Below are 17,118 nucleotides of genomic sequence, written 5' to 3'. Positions count from 1 at the left end.
GACATGTTTTAGAGCTCCAGGCTACCAGCTGTGCTAAATACAGACAGAGACTACTTACAAACTGACAGTGTTTACTTGTTGTCACGTCAGCCTACAGATACGTTGGAGCAACTAGCTGATACGTACATATAGCCAGCTACAACAACATTTGCTTGAGTCAAGTTTCAAACCGTGTATCGCTACCTAATTGTACTGATAAATACCTTACTTTGGTGCATTGTGACATGGAAAAGATGTCTTAAACAAAGACAATTTGTTTCAATCTGATCTCTATTTAATTTCACAACAAAACACGTGCCTCTCTAAAAGTAATTTGCGACAGCGTGCGTGAGACTCCAGGCCAGATGGTGACGAGGCAGTCCGATTAAAACAGATCCTCCTCATGTGTTTCAGCTGTAAACTTAGCTTTTCATATCTACCCATGATTAGCTTCATCATCTCTCTCCTCTAGTGTTTTGTGATATGACCTGTTCTTAGTCTTTTCTGTTGTTATGCTAATTATGGCAGCTTCTACAGCATTGGCAACCTAATCTAAAGAATAATTGAAGAATCTATTCTTCTCTGAAAACTTGGCTCAGTGGGAAATAATACCATTGATTTATAGAGATGATGATGATGTCTGGAGCTGTTTGTGTGTAAAATTAATGCCACTTTAAACGCTCAAATAATTTCTCATAAATTAGCCTGTTCCTTGGCCTATTTTTATGTGTTATTGGCTAATGGTCTGGGTCTTTATATAGACTCATATTCAGGTTATTTGAGGTTGCAGTATCACACTAAATCCTCCTCACAAGCGTTCACCCGAGGCAGTATCTACAAGAAGTGTCTCTCTGGCTCCCTCTGGTGGCTGCTTAACCTAAACACTCCAAAACCTGACCGTCTGAAGAAAAAAAACGCTTCGGGAAAAGCCCAGACCAGTGTTTAACAAAGACACACATTTCGAGAAACCCGCCCAACTGGGCTGACATTTACTCTGGAGGACGGAGGTGAAGGTCACTCCCCCAACCTCCCTCCACCTCCAATTCAACCCATAGATCACTTCACAGTGACTCAAGGACACACACATACACACACACACACGAGAGAGAGAGAGAGAGCGAGAGAGAGAGAGAGAGAGAGAGAGAGAGAGAGAGAGAGAGAGAGAGAGAGAGAGAGAGCAGGTATTAACTGGAGGTGGAGAAGGAAGCGTAGTAGCTGCTTGCCGCTGGGACACCAAAAGAAGAGGAGGGAATGTGTTGTGCTGATGGCTTTCCTTGTTCTTCCTTCCACAAGTACTCGCCTCCTCCAGTCGGAGACCCAGGTGTAGCCTCTTTATTAACCTCCGATCCTTTTTCTTCACCACCGCCAGCTCTCCCAACCCTCCGTGCGCCTCTCCTCCCCTTTCCTGTCACCATAGGAGTTTTTTTACGCGCCGCCGTGGGGACAACAACATCATGTTAGACACAATGTGGTGCGTCTCTTTTGTGCGCCGTCCCTCACGGCCGTTTTGAGTGTGATGCCGGCACGCGGTCTGCAGCAGCATCCAGCACACATGTCTTGAGCCCGGCGGAGGCAGTTGCAACTATAACAGCGCTTGATCCACAAACAGAAGACTTAGGGATAACCATGGCTGACCAGGTAAGGCGACCCATATTCCTAACCTCTATTGAAGCCGCCTCGTGCTCTCTGCACAGTTATACACGCGCGCGCCGGGTAGCCTGACCCAAACACACCCTCTAATGTATGAAGAGATACAGCACGAGAGATAATCTTTGTTTAGTGAACATACTTTGGATTCTCACCATCACACCGTCTGTGGGGGAATTAAGGTCAGAATATGGAGCATATTCTCATCCCCACCCAGAGTATGATTTTTTGAGCGGACAGCGTGTCTGTGCTGCTTTACATTGACTTCTCAGCTATCTTCATGTGCCTCTCGGTCAGTCGGTGCTTTTACGCCCCACATATAGGTTTTTCTGTCATCTGTTCCAGTGAATATTTCTGTGATGTAGGCTCTTTGTCAGGGTTAGAGTTCTTAAAGGTGGTCGATCAATCGACCTGTCCTTCCCTAGGTGGACTGTCTCAGTCATCATGGACTGGTTCATAGATCCTCTATATTAAGCTAGTTTACAGTAAACATGTGGAGGAATTAGAAGTGCTTTAAGACAGGAGGAGGCTGCAGTAGGCAGAAAAGCAGCAGGCTGTATAATTGGGCTTTAACGAGGGAACGGGGAATAAAAACATTGCCTGTAGTATTAATTTTGTATTGTGCGCTGTTGTTTGCCCTAGTTTTTCTCCACAGCCTGGTGAGAGAAGCTCTTTAACCCTTGACACGCCGGTTCAGCCCGCGGTCACAGTTTCCTGTCTCTGCATGTACAGCTCCCCTGAGTGCAGCTAACTATAAAAGGCCATGCCTAATTGATTAGTTCGTTCAATTAACCTAATTGAGATACCTCAGTGAACCTGTGTGAATGATGGATGTGAGAGCGTAGATGACAGCATTTATAACTGTGTCACTTGAGCCACACCTCAACTGCAGACTGGGAAATGAATTACAATTCTCTGATATACCTAAGTCCACATCAAACTTCTTTATTTACAAAATATAAGTACAACACTAAAATTTACTGTATTATAGTATAGCGTCTTAAATGTATCAAGTATCTTTTACCACTCTGTACTAAGTTGCGCCTTAGTATGATACTGGAGTGTACTCTGCTACACTGCAGTACAAAATAACAATACTTTGGAATTAAGCTGCTTTATGTCCCTCATAAGGTAAACTTCACAAAACTAACTTCAGTATACTATACTTATCTAAACTTCATAATGCTTTACAGCTTCTGAACATCACTCCATTCAATAACCTTACAACAAAACATGCATATCCCCTACCTCTGATGGATGATACTGTACTAAACTGTACTGGACTTGTGTATACTATACAATACTGTACTATAGTACACTTAACATTACCATACGCCCTTACATGATACTTTACCATATCATACTATAAATGACTGTACTTTATATTGCTACACTTAAAAAAACTCTGAAATGCCATTTTGTTATAATGATTGACTGGCAACCAGTACAGGGTGTACCCTGCCTCTCGCCCAATGACAGCTGGGATAGGCTACAGCCACCCGTGACCCTGAACAGGACAAGCGGATCAGAAAATGAATGATAAATACACTAACAATGAGACCACTGCCAAAACAGTTTATTTCTAAATGCTATTTCTCAGCTTCCTGGACAGGCACTAGTCCCTATGACAACACCATGGCAGCCAACAAAGTTGGTGAAACTGTGCTGTGTATGTGTGCTGTCTATATATATTTTTATTTTGCTGAAAAGGATTTCATGAATTTATTCTGTAATGACGGTGTTCATAACAACCCACTTGGAGCAGTTTTTCTGCAGTGGCCTGTTCAGATTTGAGAGTCTATCAATAAAATGAAGAGTGGGGTTAAGTTACCTCTGCTTGGTGAGGTTGGAGTTGGTAGATGAGCACTGGTAGGACATAACCAGAATTCACCAATTTGCCACGTTATGGACATGTCTCAGAGCACTGGGCTGTAAGTATTTAGTGCTTAATATAGTTGGCTACCAAACTACGATACAAACTAAGTTTGCAAAGTTTGCTCGTTATCATGTTTCCAACAACACTCTGTAACGTAACAAACGCATACCTTGGTAAGAGTTATGTCTTCAAGACAGTGGGTAGTAGTGCTCCACAAGCCCCTTTGACATGGCTTGTGGGAAAAAAGGAGTAACAGAAAGAAAGTTAGACATAAAGTCAACAAATACACCTAAGTGAAAGAGAAGGGAACACCAATGTGCACTCATCAGCAATTAGACTCTCATCTGATGTTTTGTGCTGTTAAAGTAAAGGGATATTACAAATGATACTTTTTTTTAATCTGACAAAGCAATTGCTATACAATACATTACTGTATAATGTATGATACCCTGTGAAATGGCTTGAATGACTGTGGAAACAATGCCTTAAACTTCATCACATTACACTGCAGAATATCAGGTCACAGGTACAGGCTTTCAATATTAAGTCGTATAACATAACAGTATAGTTTATTCATTATCCTACAATTGTATACCTGCTCTCAGATAAATTCTTACCTCAAGGAGCATTTTTCTTTGACACTGTTAGAAGCTGTTGGTCCAGGTCTTCCTTTGAGGTTAGACTCTTTGTTGTGAAGGTGCTTAATTGGACTGCTTTGTATTCAGATGGGTTGATGTTATTGTGTCTCTCCTATTAAATTAAGCATCAATACTGTACTTAGCTTTGTAACGGGCAGAGGCTGGCCACACAGACACCCAAGGGTGCAGCTGGTGCTGGATTAATTGCAGCATTAATATTGATGCGGGTCGTCCATGGGTGACCCTGCTGTGGCTGCATGCCCACACACTAGTATGCAAATGGACACACACGTACTCACGCAAACACACTTTTCTCAGCCAAGCTTTCCTCCAGGAGAAGAATCGCTGACTGCTTCCTGCATTTTAACTCTCCAGGGTCAAGATCAAGACTTTTTGTTGACCTATTTTTGGATGAATTCACGCTCAGTGAACACATCGCACAGTTTAGATTCATCTGACCACGTTTATGGCCTTATTTTACTCTACTGCAGTTACACACTCTCTGCCACACACACACACACACACACACACACACACACACACACACACACACACACACACACACACACACACACACACACACACACACACACACACACACACACACACACACACACACATTCCATATCTCCCTCCTACTCGTTGAGGTTCTTGCCATGCTGTGCATCTTTTCTCACACTGCCACTCTTCTCTCTCACCTCCACTGATACCAACCCCCCTCTTATTTGCGTGCGCACACACACACATACGCACACACACACACACACACACACACACACACACAGTGGAAACACCGCTGCTCCATTCTTCAGTGATAACAGTTGCTATATTTAGAATAGAAAGTGTTACAGGTAGATCTGTAGCCTGTTTGAACTTTCTCTTTGACTGTTTCAGGAATAAAAAAAAGAAAAAGCTCTACTGCTCAACAACACATTCAGCAATTAAACTTGTGTCTTTTTGTTTTCTTTGTCACTGTGATTTCAGTACAGTATGTTTCTCACCACGGCGCCCCCCCTCCGGCGTGGCAGTACACCCCTTCCTGTCAAACACCAGCTGCGGAGAGAAGAGGCTGTGTCAGATGACTGCGACTGGATCCCTGGGTTGGATGAACCTGCCACGTTGCCTATCAGTGACACAGGGATACCCAGGGATGAGTCTTTCAGCCAATTAGCAGCCTCACAGTCTTCTTACCACAGCCATGGCGGGGCGTTGAGGATAGTGCTGCTGGGACAGAATGGCGTGGGGAAGTCGTCGCTTGCCTTATCTCTGGCCGGACAGTCGGACAGATCCCTCTCTATAGACTCTGAGACACAAGCATGTGGTAAAGATTTGGATGTTGATGGGCTGAGTGTGGTTTTGTGTGCATGGGCATCTCTGTTACGACATAGATGTAAGATGAGGAGGTACCAAACAACCAGCCGAATGTGAGACAAGAGCATGTTTGTGTGAGACAGTGTGGGACATGTCACCACGATGCTGAGAGGTGGTTTATATTGTAGTTTTATGTCCAAACTCTAAAAAATGAAAAAGTCTATTAAAATCATTGGCTGCTGATACACCAGATGATCAACCCAACTCTACTTAGGTGGAGATCTAGACAAGAGATTTATAGCACTAACTACAGGCCTGGGATATCAACTACATCGTTTTCAGTCCCTCAGCATTTCCGTTGTTTCACTTTGGTAATGTTTTTCTTGCTCTGTGCTACATCTACTATTGGAGCCCCTCAAAATAGTTTTTTTCACTCGTTAATCAACACACAAAGTCAGAAATGTCTCGATACATCCAAAACACCAGCAAACAGGTGGAGGAGGGGTTTCAGGCAGACACAGATACTGACACATGAATAGAAGCCTGTAGGAGACAATTTAGCAGGATTATTCCTGTAAAAGTTGACATTTTGTTTTTAGGAAAAACCTGTGGACTCAAATGATCAGCTCGTCATCAAGCTCTGCTCGAGCCTGATAACGAGCCATTCATTTGAATCAGGTGTGTTGGAGTTGGGTAACATCTAAAACATGCAGGGCAGGGGGTCCTCCAGGACCAGGGTTGGGAAACACTGGTTTATAGAATGAAGTAGAACAAAATACTCACCCAGAAGGTTTTCCTGATCCAAGCAGTGCTTTAGGAGATATTTAGATCCAAAGTGTTGCAGCGGACGTCCGTATTAATGTGCATTAATCGTCCAAAAACTCGTGTTTTTCACCAATATTCCATCATGGCCTTCTCTGGGTTAGTCCTCTGCTGCAGTCTGTGTCACTCCAGACAGCACTGTGTGGCTGTAATGACCTCTGAGCTGACGAAGACTTTGTTTACCTTTGCCCCTCAAAGAAAGGAGGAAGTGGAGTCAGCTCTCCAGAGAGTACTGCGCATGGGCGGAGGGGCGAACGTAAACAAAGTCTTCGCCAGTTCAAAGGTCATTACAGCCACACAGCACTGTCTGGAGTGACACAGACTGCAGCAGAGGACTAACCCGGAGCGGACCATGATGGAATATTGGTGAAAAACATGAGTTTTTGGACGATTAATGCAGTTTTAGGAGCGGCGCTGTCTATGCCCCAATGGATCCCATTGTACAGATGTCTGCTGCACGATTTTGGATCTAAATATATCCAAGAGCACTGCTTGGATCAGGAAAGCCTTCTGGGTGAGTTTTTTGTTCTAATTCATTCTATAAACAATGTAAAAGCTGTATTAACTGAACTTATCCTTAAAGGTTAATGGGCCATTTTAATGTTCTGCTCAACCCTTTAGCAGATCATACCCTGAGTCACTTTATCTTCTTGAAATATGTGTTGAACTGAGCTCAACCTTATCAGGTTGTAGCTACAACTTAGTTGAGGTATGCTTCACTTAAATTTAAAGAATTGGAATTTGATGTAAAAATGGGGGTAAGGCATGGGATCTTTTTCAACAGTTTTACATTGTCTGGGTATGAAATGATCAAATTGTGACTGTTATTTCATATTTATCGTCATGTATTGGTTACTTTTACCATTAAGCAGCATATTTAACCATGTGAGGGGTTTTGAGAAAAAAAAATCTGATTTTTGTTATTTGCGCCCCTAAAACATGAACATAACATAAGATAAAAACACCAAAATAATATTTTTTCGTGTTTTTTTTTCCTGGAGAGAGCATTAAAAGGTTATACCAGTCTTCACTTCTGCGCCAAGTTTAATGTAAGACTTTATATGTTTTGTTTTCTCAATCATACAAAAACTGAAGTGTAACAAAATCAAAGTACTGCTTCATGTCTCCCTGCCAGGCATAATTTATTGGCTGCTGGCTTTTGCTGGATAAGAAGCCATCAGATCTGAGAGCTATTTCTTTCTGAAGACTGCCCTGGATGAAAAATTTATTTTCTCTTGTTATTAACCATATACTGCAATGTTTAACTTTGAACAATAATTTTGAACTACGGCTAAGGCAACCAAATGCCCTCAGATCTGTTTTGTAAACCCCACACATTTTTTGTTTGTGGACTTAACTGTAAAAGCTCAAAATGTGATAATCAGGGTAACACTTTAAAATAGAGTCAAGGAGTTGATACTTAATGCAAGGCACTGTTTGGTCTTTTTTTGCCTCTTTCCTTAAAAAAAAACAGCGATACCCATTTTTACCCTTTGCTTTGTGACCCATCAGTCTGACCCTCTGTTGGTCTGTCTGTTGTATATCTCACTGCGACACTGAGGATAATCAGTTTTCCCCGTCAACTTGCTGAACAGTCAATCATTATGTCAGTGTCACTAAGAGATGTGAGCACTCCCCCTCATGCTCAGAGCCGACATGCCCCTGACTCATGACATAAAGAATTCATCGCTGCTCATGTACTACCCTCAGATTCATGCATCATAAAAAGCACTTTCATCAAAGAAGATGGTGCATGCTTCTGTGCTTTGTCTTCATCTTGGCTTTAACAATGTGCTAAATTATTCCTCCAGCTACACATCAAAACGACTGTGTCAAAAAACACTAATCAACACCTACCTAATTAATACTTGTGAGATAGTTTTGAACAGATGCTCCACCACTACTTCAGCTCTGTGAGCAAAGCACCATCAATACGCATCTTCACCGAATAATTACCTGTAAAGACAGCGCTGATTAACACCAGGAGATTTACTTGTACCTTAGCAAAGATGTGTCATTCATCACAGGAGATTTCCACACCTTCATGATGGGCTGAGTTATTTAAAAGCCAGCGCACACCCCTGGGTACTAGAAGATGTCTTTGGGTGTGATGGTGCAGTTGGCTGAAACAAATACGGTTTGGTTGATTAGGACTTTTTGAATATTTAAAATTAGGAGCGATGGTTGGAGGTATTCCAAACTGCCAACAAAACTCATTAGGAGCCTGACACTGAGGCCGAATCAATCCCATTAAAAGTGCTTGTGCTGTTGGGCTTGTTAAACACTATTCACAAAGATTACCTGTGGGGACCTTAAGTAGTGTGAGAATTACTCTGCTGTCAGTGTTTGGTGTTGGTGCTAGTATAAAACAGTTTGAACTGAGCCCAACCCCCCGGCTTTTCCCCTCTATCTCCACACTAGATATTGATTTGAAGTCGTCTGTGATTTAATCGTTACCAGACAACAATAAATAAATCAACAGGCTTTTTTTACTTCTGTCTAAGAAGGCCTAGTGATGCATCTCTTTACAGAAGGTGTATTATCAACATTATTACTATTATTATGCTGTTTTTCAGACACTTAAAGCACTCAAAGAAACCTGGCACTCTGGAAACCTCCTCCCCTGTTGCTATGCTACAAAGTCATTGGGTTAACCATCGTTCTGCTATTACAAATAATACATTATACAACACAGCCAAAAGTTCTGGAGCTGAATCTAACCGAAGGGGTCAGAAAGGAACAAAACAGTTCTCATTATTAAAGAACAGGCATTTTTTATGTTTATTGTGCCCATTTATGCAGATTCACCGCTACGTGATGTCAATTTGAGCATTTCTCATGTCAAATAATTCCTGCATGACTTTTTGAACGAATCATTTAGAGCAGCCAGCAGTGTCATCCTTGGATTACTCTAACTGATGTTTACTTAGTCTTAAATTTTCTCCACATTTAGAACCAATGCTGACAGAAACCATTTGTCCACCAGAGAGTCGATTGTTCTTGACTGGAAAAAGCTGCAGAGAAAACCTGAACAAGCCCCAAAAATGTACCACCCAAAATGACAAAGGTGCTGAATCAGACCGAGTTAACGTCAGCCTACCAGAGGACCTCTGTGCGTCCTTTTGCACAGTAATTAAAAAACAGTTGTCTTCTGCAATTGTGTCAAATTATCAGAGGACCCTAGGTTATCCTAAATTTGTGCTAATGAGTAAAAAAAAAAGCAAAAAACACATTTTACTGGTGAGTTTCACCAAGAGATTCATTTAAGATATTACAGACCCTGGCCATAATTCCAAATCAAGCTGAAATGTTAAGAACTGGAGCAATGATCTTTCAAGAAATGCAGATTACGTTTTAGAAAAAGTCTACATAAAAGGCATTTCAATCAATTATGAGAATATTAAGCAGAACATTTCACTAATAAATACAACTCCTGGCAACACCTTTACCTCTAGCCTATAGTTGGAGGAAAATTAAGCTTTAGGCGAAACCCACACAAAAAAGAGAAGTGAGCATTTTGTTTTGGATTCTGACATGATTTTAGGCCATAAGAATAATTGAGGATATAAACTTGTTGGTCCTTTAAGCCAAGTAAATGTAGATGATGAAAAAAAAGATCAAATGTCGTAAATTAGTTGCAGAAACTTTTTTTCCAAACATGCCAGATGGCCGGATGGCCTGATTTAAACATCTTGAAGAAACTGATTTCCAGAGTAGGTCAGGAACATTAATAAAACCTAGATTAACTTGTCAACTCTCTGAGGCAGCAGTTTAACCACTGGCATTTAGTCAATAGTGCAATTCTCTCAGACTCCATGCTACATACTGCTCCGTTTTCCTGTTGCTCTCAGCATTGAATGCCAGTGTCAGACCCTGTGTGTTGATGTGTGTAACGTGGGTGTCTGCCTGCAGGTGAAGGCTACGAGTGCAACGTGACAGTCGACGACGAGGACAGCAAACTCATAGTTTACGACAACTGGAAACAAGTGAGTAACAGATTGTCATCTTCACTCTTCATTCAGACTGTCGTGTTTGTTTTGATATGAAGCTCTCTTTTCTGTTTTGCCTGAAAAACTTTCTGTCCTGACATTTTTTTTCCTGTACTGAAGACATGGAGGAAACCATTTGTTCAATTACTTTGATGGGCAAATTATTTGTGTGCACTCGAGTGTACAGAGAGTGTGCAAACGTTGCTTTTTTGTGTGTTTGAGTGTGTGTCTGTGTGCTGCACTAACAGGAAGTCTAACAGAAGCAGCACTGCTTCCATAACTTGAGTTTTTGGAGTTCCTTCATCCAGAAAAGTGGAAATCAGTGTCTTGTTAACCTTGTACCAATACAGTTTTGGAGTTCAGGGAAACATTTCAGCAAGGGTTTAAATTGCTGCAGCTATGGACCATCAACCTCTGATGAGTTAAAAGGAGCCCATGATGATGGTTTTTATGCTTCAGAGTCTTTTTCTTTTCTGCTGCAGGAAGTGCAATAACAGCTTGTCACAGAGCTCATCGTGACACTCAGCACATTATGCAAAAAGTCAAAAAGCATGTGGTCATTAATGCTTGATATTAATGTGATGGAGCGCTCTAATTAGTGTTTGGGGCGGATCATCCCTGATGCATCTTATTCCAGATGTCCACGCAGCTTTCTGGGGCTCTCCCCGTAAGGTTAAATTATTCACACACTGCTACCTTTAGCCTTGAGGAACTCCACTGAGAGCTGGCTTATTTTTTACCACTTCATGTTTTTTTTGTATGTGCTCCCAACCCCCTAAAATCTCCACCTAGCTGCTGTCCTCAGCTTAAAACTCTACATCTACCACATCTTTCCATGGCTCTTTACTGCGATGTTGAAAATCTGGCTGTGAGTTAATTACATTTGTTATTCTGTGCGTGTTAATACTAGGCAGGGCATTAAGGCTGCAGCAACAGACGCAGGCCAGCGGGAAGCTTGGAATAACTCCAGGGCCGTCAGCCGTGGGGGGAGGCAGAGAGGACTGGACAGCATCCCAAATTATCCACCAAATTATGTTCATGTTTTTCTGCATTTTTTTTTTGAGTTAATGCTCATAGATAAAAGACACACACTGATGCAAACTCACACACGCACAGTCTGAGAAGCACACAGATGTTGTCCAGCTGCTGAACACGTGTTGTGTCCTTTAACTGGCGTTGCATTAAGCGGCCAAAAGTCTCAGGAGACTTCTGGCCTCAATTGCAAGCTGAAAGTGTTCTCAATGGGGTACCCAAACCTGCTCCCAAAGTTACCATAGCAACATGCAAAGACACACAGACATATACGCTCTCCCATACCCGCATACGAGGCCTACTTAATCACTCACTCAAGCATTAGATAATGCTAGAACAGTCAGCATCTGACGCTGTTGGCTTTCGGGCTCCATGCGTTCTCTTGCCCGGCTCGCTCAGCGCCTCGTCATCCCCCTGCAATACAAACTGCCAAAAAAGATGAAAAACTGTTACACTCACATTCAGCGATTGTTCCTTCGAGTGCTTTCTTGGCTTGACTCACAGACGATTGACACATGAAGGTTTGGCTGGAGCAGTAATTTTTCAAAGCATGGTGCAGAGAGCGGGGCAAAACAAACTTGCCTGCAAGGGGAGCTGACTGTAAAGTGCAGGAACATTTAAATTCATATTTACTATGCTGTGAGATTAGTGTGTGTGTGTGTGTGTGTGTGTGTGTGTGTGTGTGTGTGTGTGTGTGTGTGTGTGTGTGTGTGTGTGTGTGTGTGTGTGTTTCTGCAAACACTATTCAAGCACAGAAGGCTGAGAGTCTGCTCAGCCAGACGCTGGGAAGTTGTGAGCGTTGTTGATGTCACGAGGGCTGGATGGTTTTAAATAAGTCATCGGTGTGCTGAAAATAGAAACACTGGCACACTTGGCCTTGACCTAGCTTGCCTGTTCTGTCCTTTGCCTGCAGACTGACTTTAGTTGTGTAATGTATCTCTAAAGCGGCCAATGGACTTTGTATGCAGAAAGAAAGTGAGATTAAGGTCACTGAGGACCAGAGGGCCTCCTCACCTTCTTCTTCTTCTCCTGTTCATCTGTGTGTCTGTGCAAACAAACTCATAGGCACCCAGTTTCATTACTATTTGATGGATTGAAATTAAAATATTTATCAAAGTCAACCAAAAGGTGCAGCCTCAGGCCTGAAAATGTAGGCCAAATATGCATGGGTGTATTTATCATCTATCAGTAATGTCTACTTGCTCCGGCTTCAGAGGACAGGGTTGTATATTATGTCGAAGCAAATCAGAAGAGAAGCCCAGGATAGAGTTTAAAAGCTGCTTGGTCACATATCTCAGCTCAATTAAGGGGAGAAAAACACTGTTCCACCATGCACATCTCAGAAGAAAGAGGGTTGGTGTTGTGTGCAGGGAGCACTTTCCCTGGACATTTCTTTTGTTCCTGTTTTGCAGTCTTATGAGAGTCGTTCTGGTCTATTTACAGTTTCTCATTTCTGGCTCTGATCCATAGCAGCTATTATACTTTAACAGTCTGTTTATTTTCATCTCAGCTGGGAGTCACTTCTCTGTTCACTTTTGTAAAACACTGTGTGAGGCTCAACCACGCCTGCTAAAGTGCTAAAGAGTAGAATTCATCCAACACACAAGTACACACGTTTTCTTTTTTCTTTTTTTTCCCCTAAGCCAGAACAGACTCTTTTCCTTTCTTAATAAAAATGTGACCAAAACTTATGTGGGTTAACTAGCTGTCTAGAGTGAAAGCTAAAATCAAACCATTTGATCATTTTCAAATACGCAGCTTCAAAGTACACCAGCAGCTTTGAAGAAAACCTTTGAAGACTGACACCTCAGTCCCTGAAACAAGTCACAGACTAGAGTATCTTCAGAGTAGGGTCCCCAACTTTATCAATGCAACACACACAGAATTATTGTGTCTGAAACTCAGTGTTGAAGCAGTGAGGGTGTAATGTGTAAATGAAATATAATAAATATGTATTGGTCTATAGTTTTACCATAAGTGTATCATTATATGAGTTTGTATCAATAATCTTCTCCTTCCTCACCCTTAAAAGGACCCAGTGCTGACTAATTACACCACCAAATTTTAGATATTACATTGAGTTGATGAAACCATGGCCAAAGTTTTCCATAGGCGACTCAGTGGTGGTTTGATCGCAGCGCCTGTCTCATGCCTAAGTGTCCTTCACCCTAACACCAAACCTTAACTGCTGTTGAATAAGTTGCATCCATCCTGCCATCAGGGTACAATGTAATGAGAGGAGTTAGTCATATTTACGTAAAACTAATCCAGTGAAATTATTAGACATGCACCGATCAATCGGTGCCGATTTCCTTAATTTTGGGGGATCGGTGATCGGCCCATCCTCACATATGAAACTGATCTTGTAGACCTTGTCTAACAGTCAGCCATTGTTGCTTTTTAAACTGAGACCTAAAACTCAGGATACTTTATTGGTTGTTTAAGATAAAGATTTTGTTGTTCACAGGTATTGTTCAATGATTTTTAATAAAACAAGATTGGAACATCGAAGGTATGCCGTCAGTTATAACAAATAAAATATAAAAATCGGTATCGGCAGGTCAGGCTCTTTAAAGATTGATAATCGGTGATCGGCCAGGAAATTGTGATCGGCTACCCCTGGAGACTATTACTTGAGGCAAGAATAAATTCTGCCATTCATCCAGTGCCAAAAAACAGACCAGATCCAACCAAGCTTTTTATATGCTTAATCTATGCAACTGATAAAAACAGGACAGCTCACAGCTTGGGAGAGTTTGGGAGACTGTATCTGGATATTTGATGTTTCTCATGTGCTGTAGTGGCTTAATTCTCTCTTCTCTACCCAGTGGCATGGGCAAGCCAGAGCATGAGGGATCAAATGTGTTTTGGCTACATGACCAACATGACAGACAATTGCTGAGTGAGAAAAATACTATTATTAATCAGCCACTGTTGTTTTTAATGTTCTGGTTCTGCTCTGGAACATTAAAAATTAAAAAGTTTCCAGTTTTAGTTTAGTTCTGTGACCCAGTTCAAACCACTGCTATGTAAACACACAGGGTAATGAGCAACAGGACACAGGTGTGACAGAGACACAGGAGAGACACAGGTGAAACTTATAAGATGCAATCAAAAAGAAGGGAGACACAAGAGCAGGAGATAAAACTGAACCAGGCATGTAGGGACAAAAAACTACATGATTAAACAGGAAATACTAAAGTGAAATCAGGACACACACACACACACACACACACACAGGAAATACAAGAACGCAGAACAAGGGGCAAAACAAAACAGAACAAATCACGACATGACAGTGCCGAGTTAAAGTGCTTGGAGCGGTTGAAGAGACAAGTAAAGTCATCAGTAAAAAGAAATTATTACTGTGACAACAAAATCTTTCTTTCTGAACTTTGGACCTGTTTATTGACCTCTGGCAGTCCCTGAACTCCACTTTGTGAACCGATTTGATAAACCCACAAAAAAAAGATGAATCACAGGTTCAAGCTGTACAATAACAATAACAAGAACCAACAACAAAAAAAGACTGAAAGTCCAAAGCAGAGGTATGACTCACCAAGTTCACTCTTTCCGTGAACATTTCTCACTGCTTTGACAGCTTCAAGCAGTCTTTAGTGACAAATAGTGCCATTATTGCTTTCACCCATTATGGCCTTCTCCAACGTCTCCGTAGCAGCACGCAGTGTTACAGGCTCACCTCAGTGGCCCATAGAGAACAGCCAACAGCAGGAGGTGCAGAGGGCCTGTGTTGAGTCACTGCTGACCGCTTTAACCCAATGTCTTCTCTGCTTCCCTTTGTTTGTCCATATTTTATCCACACAAGCCAACTGAACAACATCCATGAATGCAGGCCATCAGTGGAATCTGTCCCCTTTAATGCTGAGCTGTGAGGGGAGGTTCAATTAGATCAGGGATGTCAAACTCGTGCCATGGAGGGCCAAGAGGCTGCAGGTTTTCTTTCCAACCACAAACTCCACCAGCTGATTTCACTGATTAGTCCCTGCTTTCTGCTTGAAGGTGAGGTTATTAGTGGAATCAGCTGGTGTAGTGTTTGGTTGGAAGGAAAACCTGCAGCCTCTTGGCCCTTCATGGCACGAGTTTGACATCCCTGAATTAGATGATAGGTGTCACTCTGTGGGTGTGAGAAGGGCATGATGGGTGACGGTCTGTGTCAGATCTGATGTAGGATCAGCATAATGTCATCCAGTGATTACAGAAAAGTGACATCAAAAAGGAGACTCCTGTTGAGATTATTTCTTAAAGAGGCTGTGAGGAGTTTGAAAGTAATCTTGAAAAAGTCTCTTTTCTAGATATATGCCTGTAATCCACACTTTAAAATGAGATTATCAGCGCCAGTACAAGTTATTTCAAAATGCTACTTTTTAGCTTCCCAATCGGGTTGTGCAAGACTGGACTGATCTACAGCACATCTAAGTGTCTATGAAAACACCACGCTGGCTAAAGAAGTTTAGTAGTGAGAAGAGAGACCTGTGTTTTTCTTTGCTGAAAATGTTACCGGCGCCAGCCCTAGGGGAATCTGGGCCGATAGCAAGAGTTGTCGCAGGCCAAGGCGCGCTGCGAAACCCAACAACAATAATACGGGACACTGTGAAGCAGGGAGAGACAAGACACACGTTAGCTCCTTGCTCTGCTGTAGCTCTGTTTATTTTTGAGCTAAAATGCTCAACACATTTTCATTTTCCATAACAAAGTTCATAACATTAACATCAACATTCAATAACATACATTTCCACATTCAAATGTTCGACCGTTAAACGATACAACGTGTAATTCAGTACCTTTAACTAACACTGTACCATAACTCCTAACTGTAATCTTCACCTTCACTTTCAATCTCAAACACACATTCACTTTAAGACATACGCGCGCACACATACACACACGGGAGCGGACACACACGAACACATACGCACACACACAATGCCGTCTCTGCTCTATACAAACTACGCGGCAACACGGCGCTAGCATGCTAACAAAACGACGAACTCAGTAGCTAGCTCGTCTCGGCGTCACACACACTCGACGATAAAACACAAACACAACACTCATTCAATCAGTCTATAACCTCAAAATGTCACATAAGCACTCATAACAGTCTTACTGATTGAAAAGACATAGCTTGTCTCGAAAATAAACTTAAAAAACACACCTGTGAAGCAGGGAGAGACAAGACACACGTTAGCTCCTTGCTATGCTGTAGCTCTGTTTATTTTGAGCTGCGCATGAGCAATGTAATGGTCTCCCCTGCGTTCACAGTAGCGCAACAGCGCCATCTGCTGACGCATTTTAAGCATATTGTAATGCCATAATATTGGAACTGCATTAAATCTGTTTGACACTTAAAAAAATAAGGGGGGTCTGTTATAATGCAAAAATATAAACAAGTAGCGTTTTCAACCTACTACAAAAACAATTTCTTGGATTCATTTTGTAGTAAGGGTGGACACTGGAGCCTAAATGTCAGACAGCAAAAGAGCAGAACAAAGCTAAACAGGAGAGTGATACAGCCTGAGCTAAAAGCTAAAAGGGCTCAACTGTTTGTGATAATGTTCATTTCAACCCACATGTAGCAGTTATAGAGTGTTTCCACGTGACGTAACCAACTCGAGCTCAACCATGTGGGTGGCACTCTCACAACAGAACGGCATTGAGCATGCAGATATATAGGATTATTGTCGCACAAAATGGTAAATTATTGCTGCATTTTTTGCTGCACTAATCGGTCAGACTGAAAAAAAAAAAAAAAGCATTTCAAATGCTTTTCGCTACCAAAAATTATTGCAGATTCAGGTGAGGATTG

The 17,118-nt window shown here is 41.9% G+C and overlaps 1 protein-coding gene across 1 annotated transcript in view; it reads left to right on the top strand.

Moving 5' to 3' along the window:
- Positions 1-1,137: 1,137 nt before the first annotated feature.
- Positions 1,138-17,118, top strand: part of rem2 (RAS (RAD and GEM)-like GTP binding 2) — a 55,795-nt gene continuing 39,814 nt past the window's right edge. The window contains exons 1-3 of the mRNA XM_074689407.1: positions 1,138-1,617; positions 5,125-5,461; positions 10,186-10,259. Coding sequence (XP_074545508.1) covers positions 1,606-1,617; positions 5,125-5,461; positions 10,186-10,259 — 423 coding nt within the window. The 5' untranslated portion in view covers positions 1,138-1,605. The remainder of the gene's footprint in view (positions 1,618-5,124; positions 5,462-10,185; positions 10,260-17,118) is intronic.

This window comes from Halichoeres trimaculatus, unplaced genomic scaffold (assembly GCF_033239565.1).
Source record: "Halichoeres trimaculatus isolate MK-OKI-2021-1 unplaced genomic scaffold, fHalTri1.1 fHalTri1_scaffold_15, whole genome shotgun sequence".
Lineage (NCBI taxonomy): Eukaryota > Metazoa > Chordata > Actinopteri > Labriformes > Labridae > Halichoeres > Halichoeres trimaculatus.
Note: the sequence above shows the minus strand (reverse complement) of the source record. Positions and strands in the feature narration are given on the sequence as shown.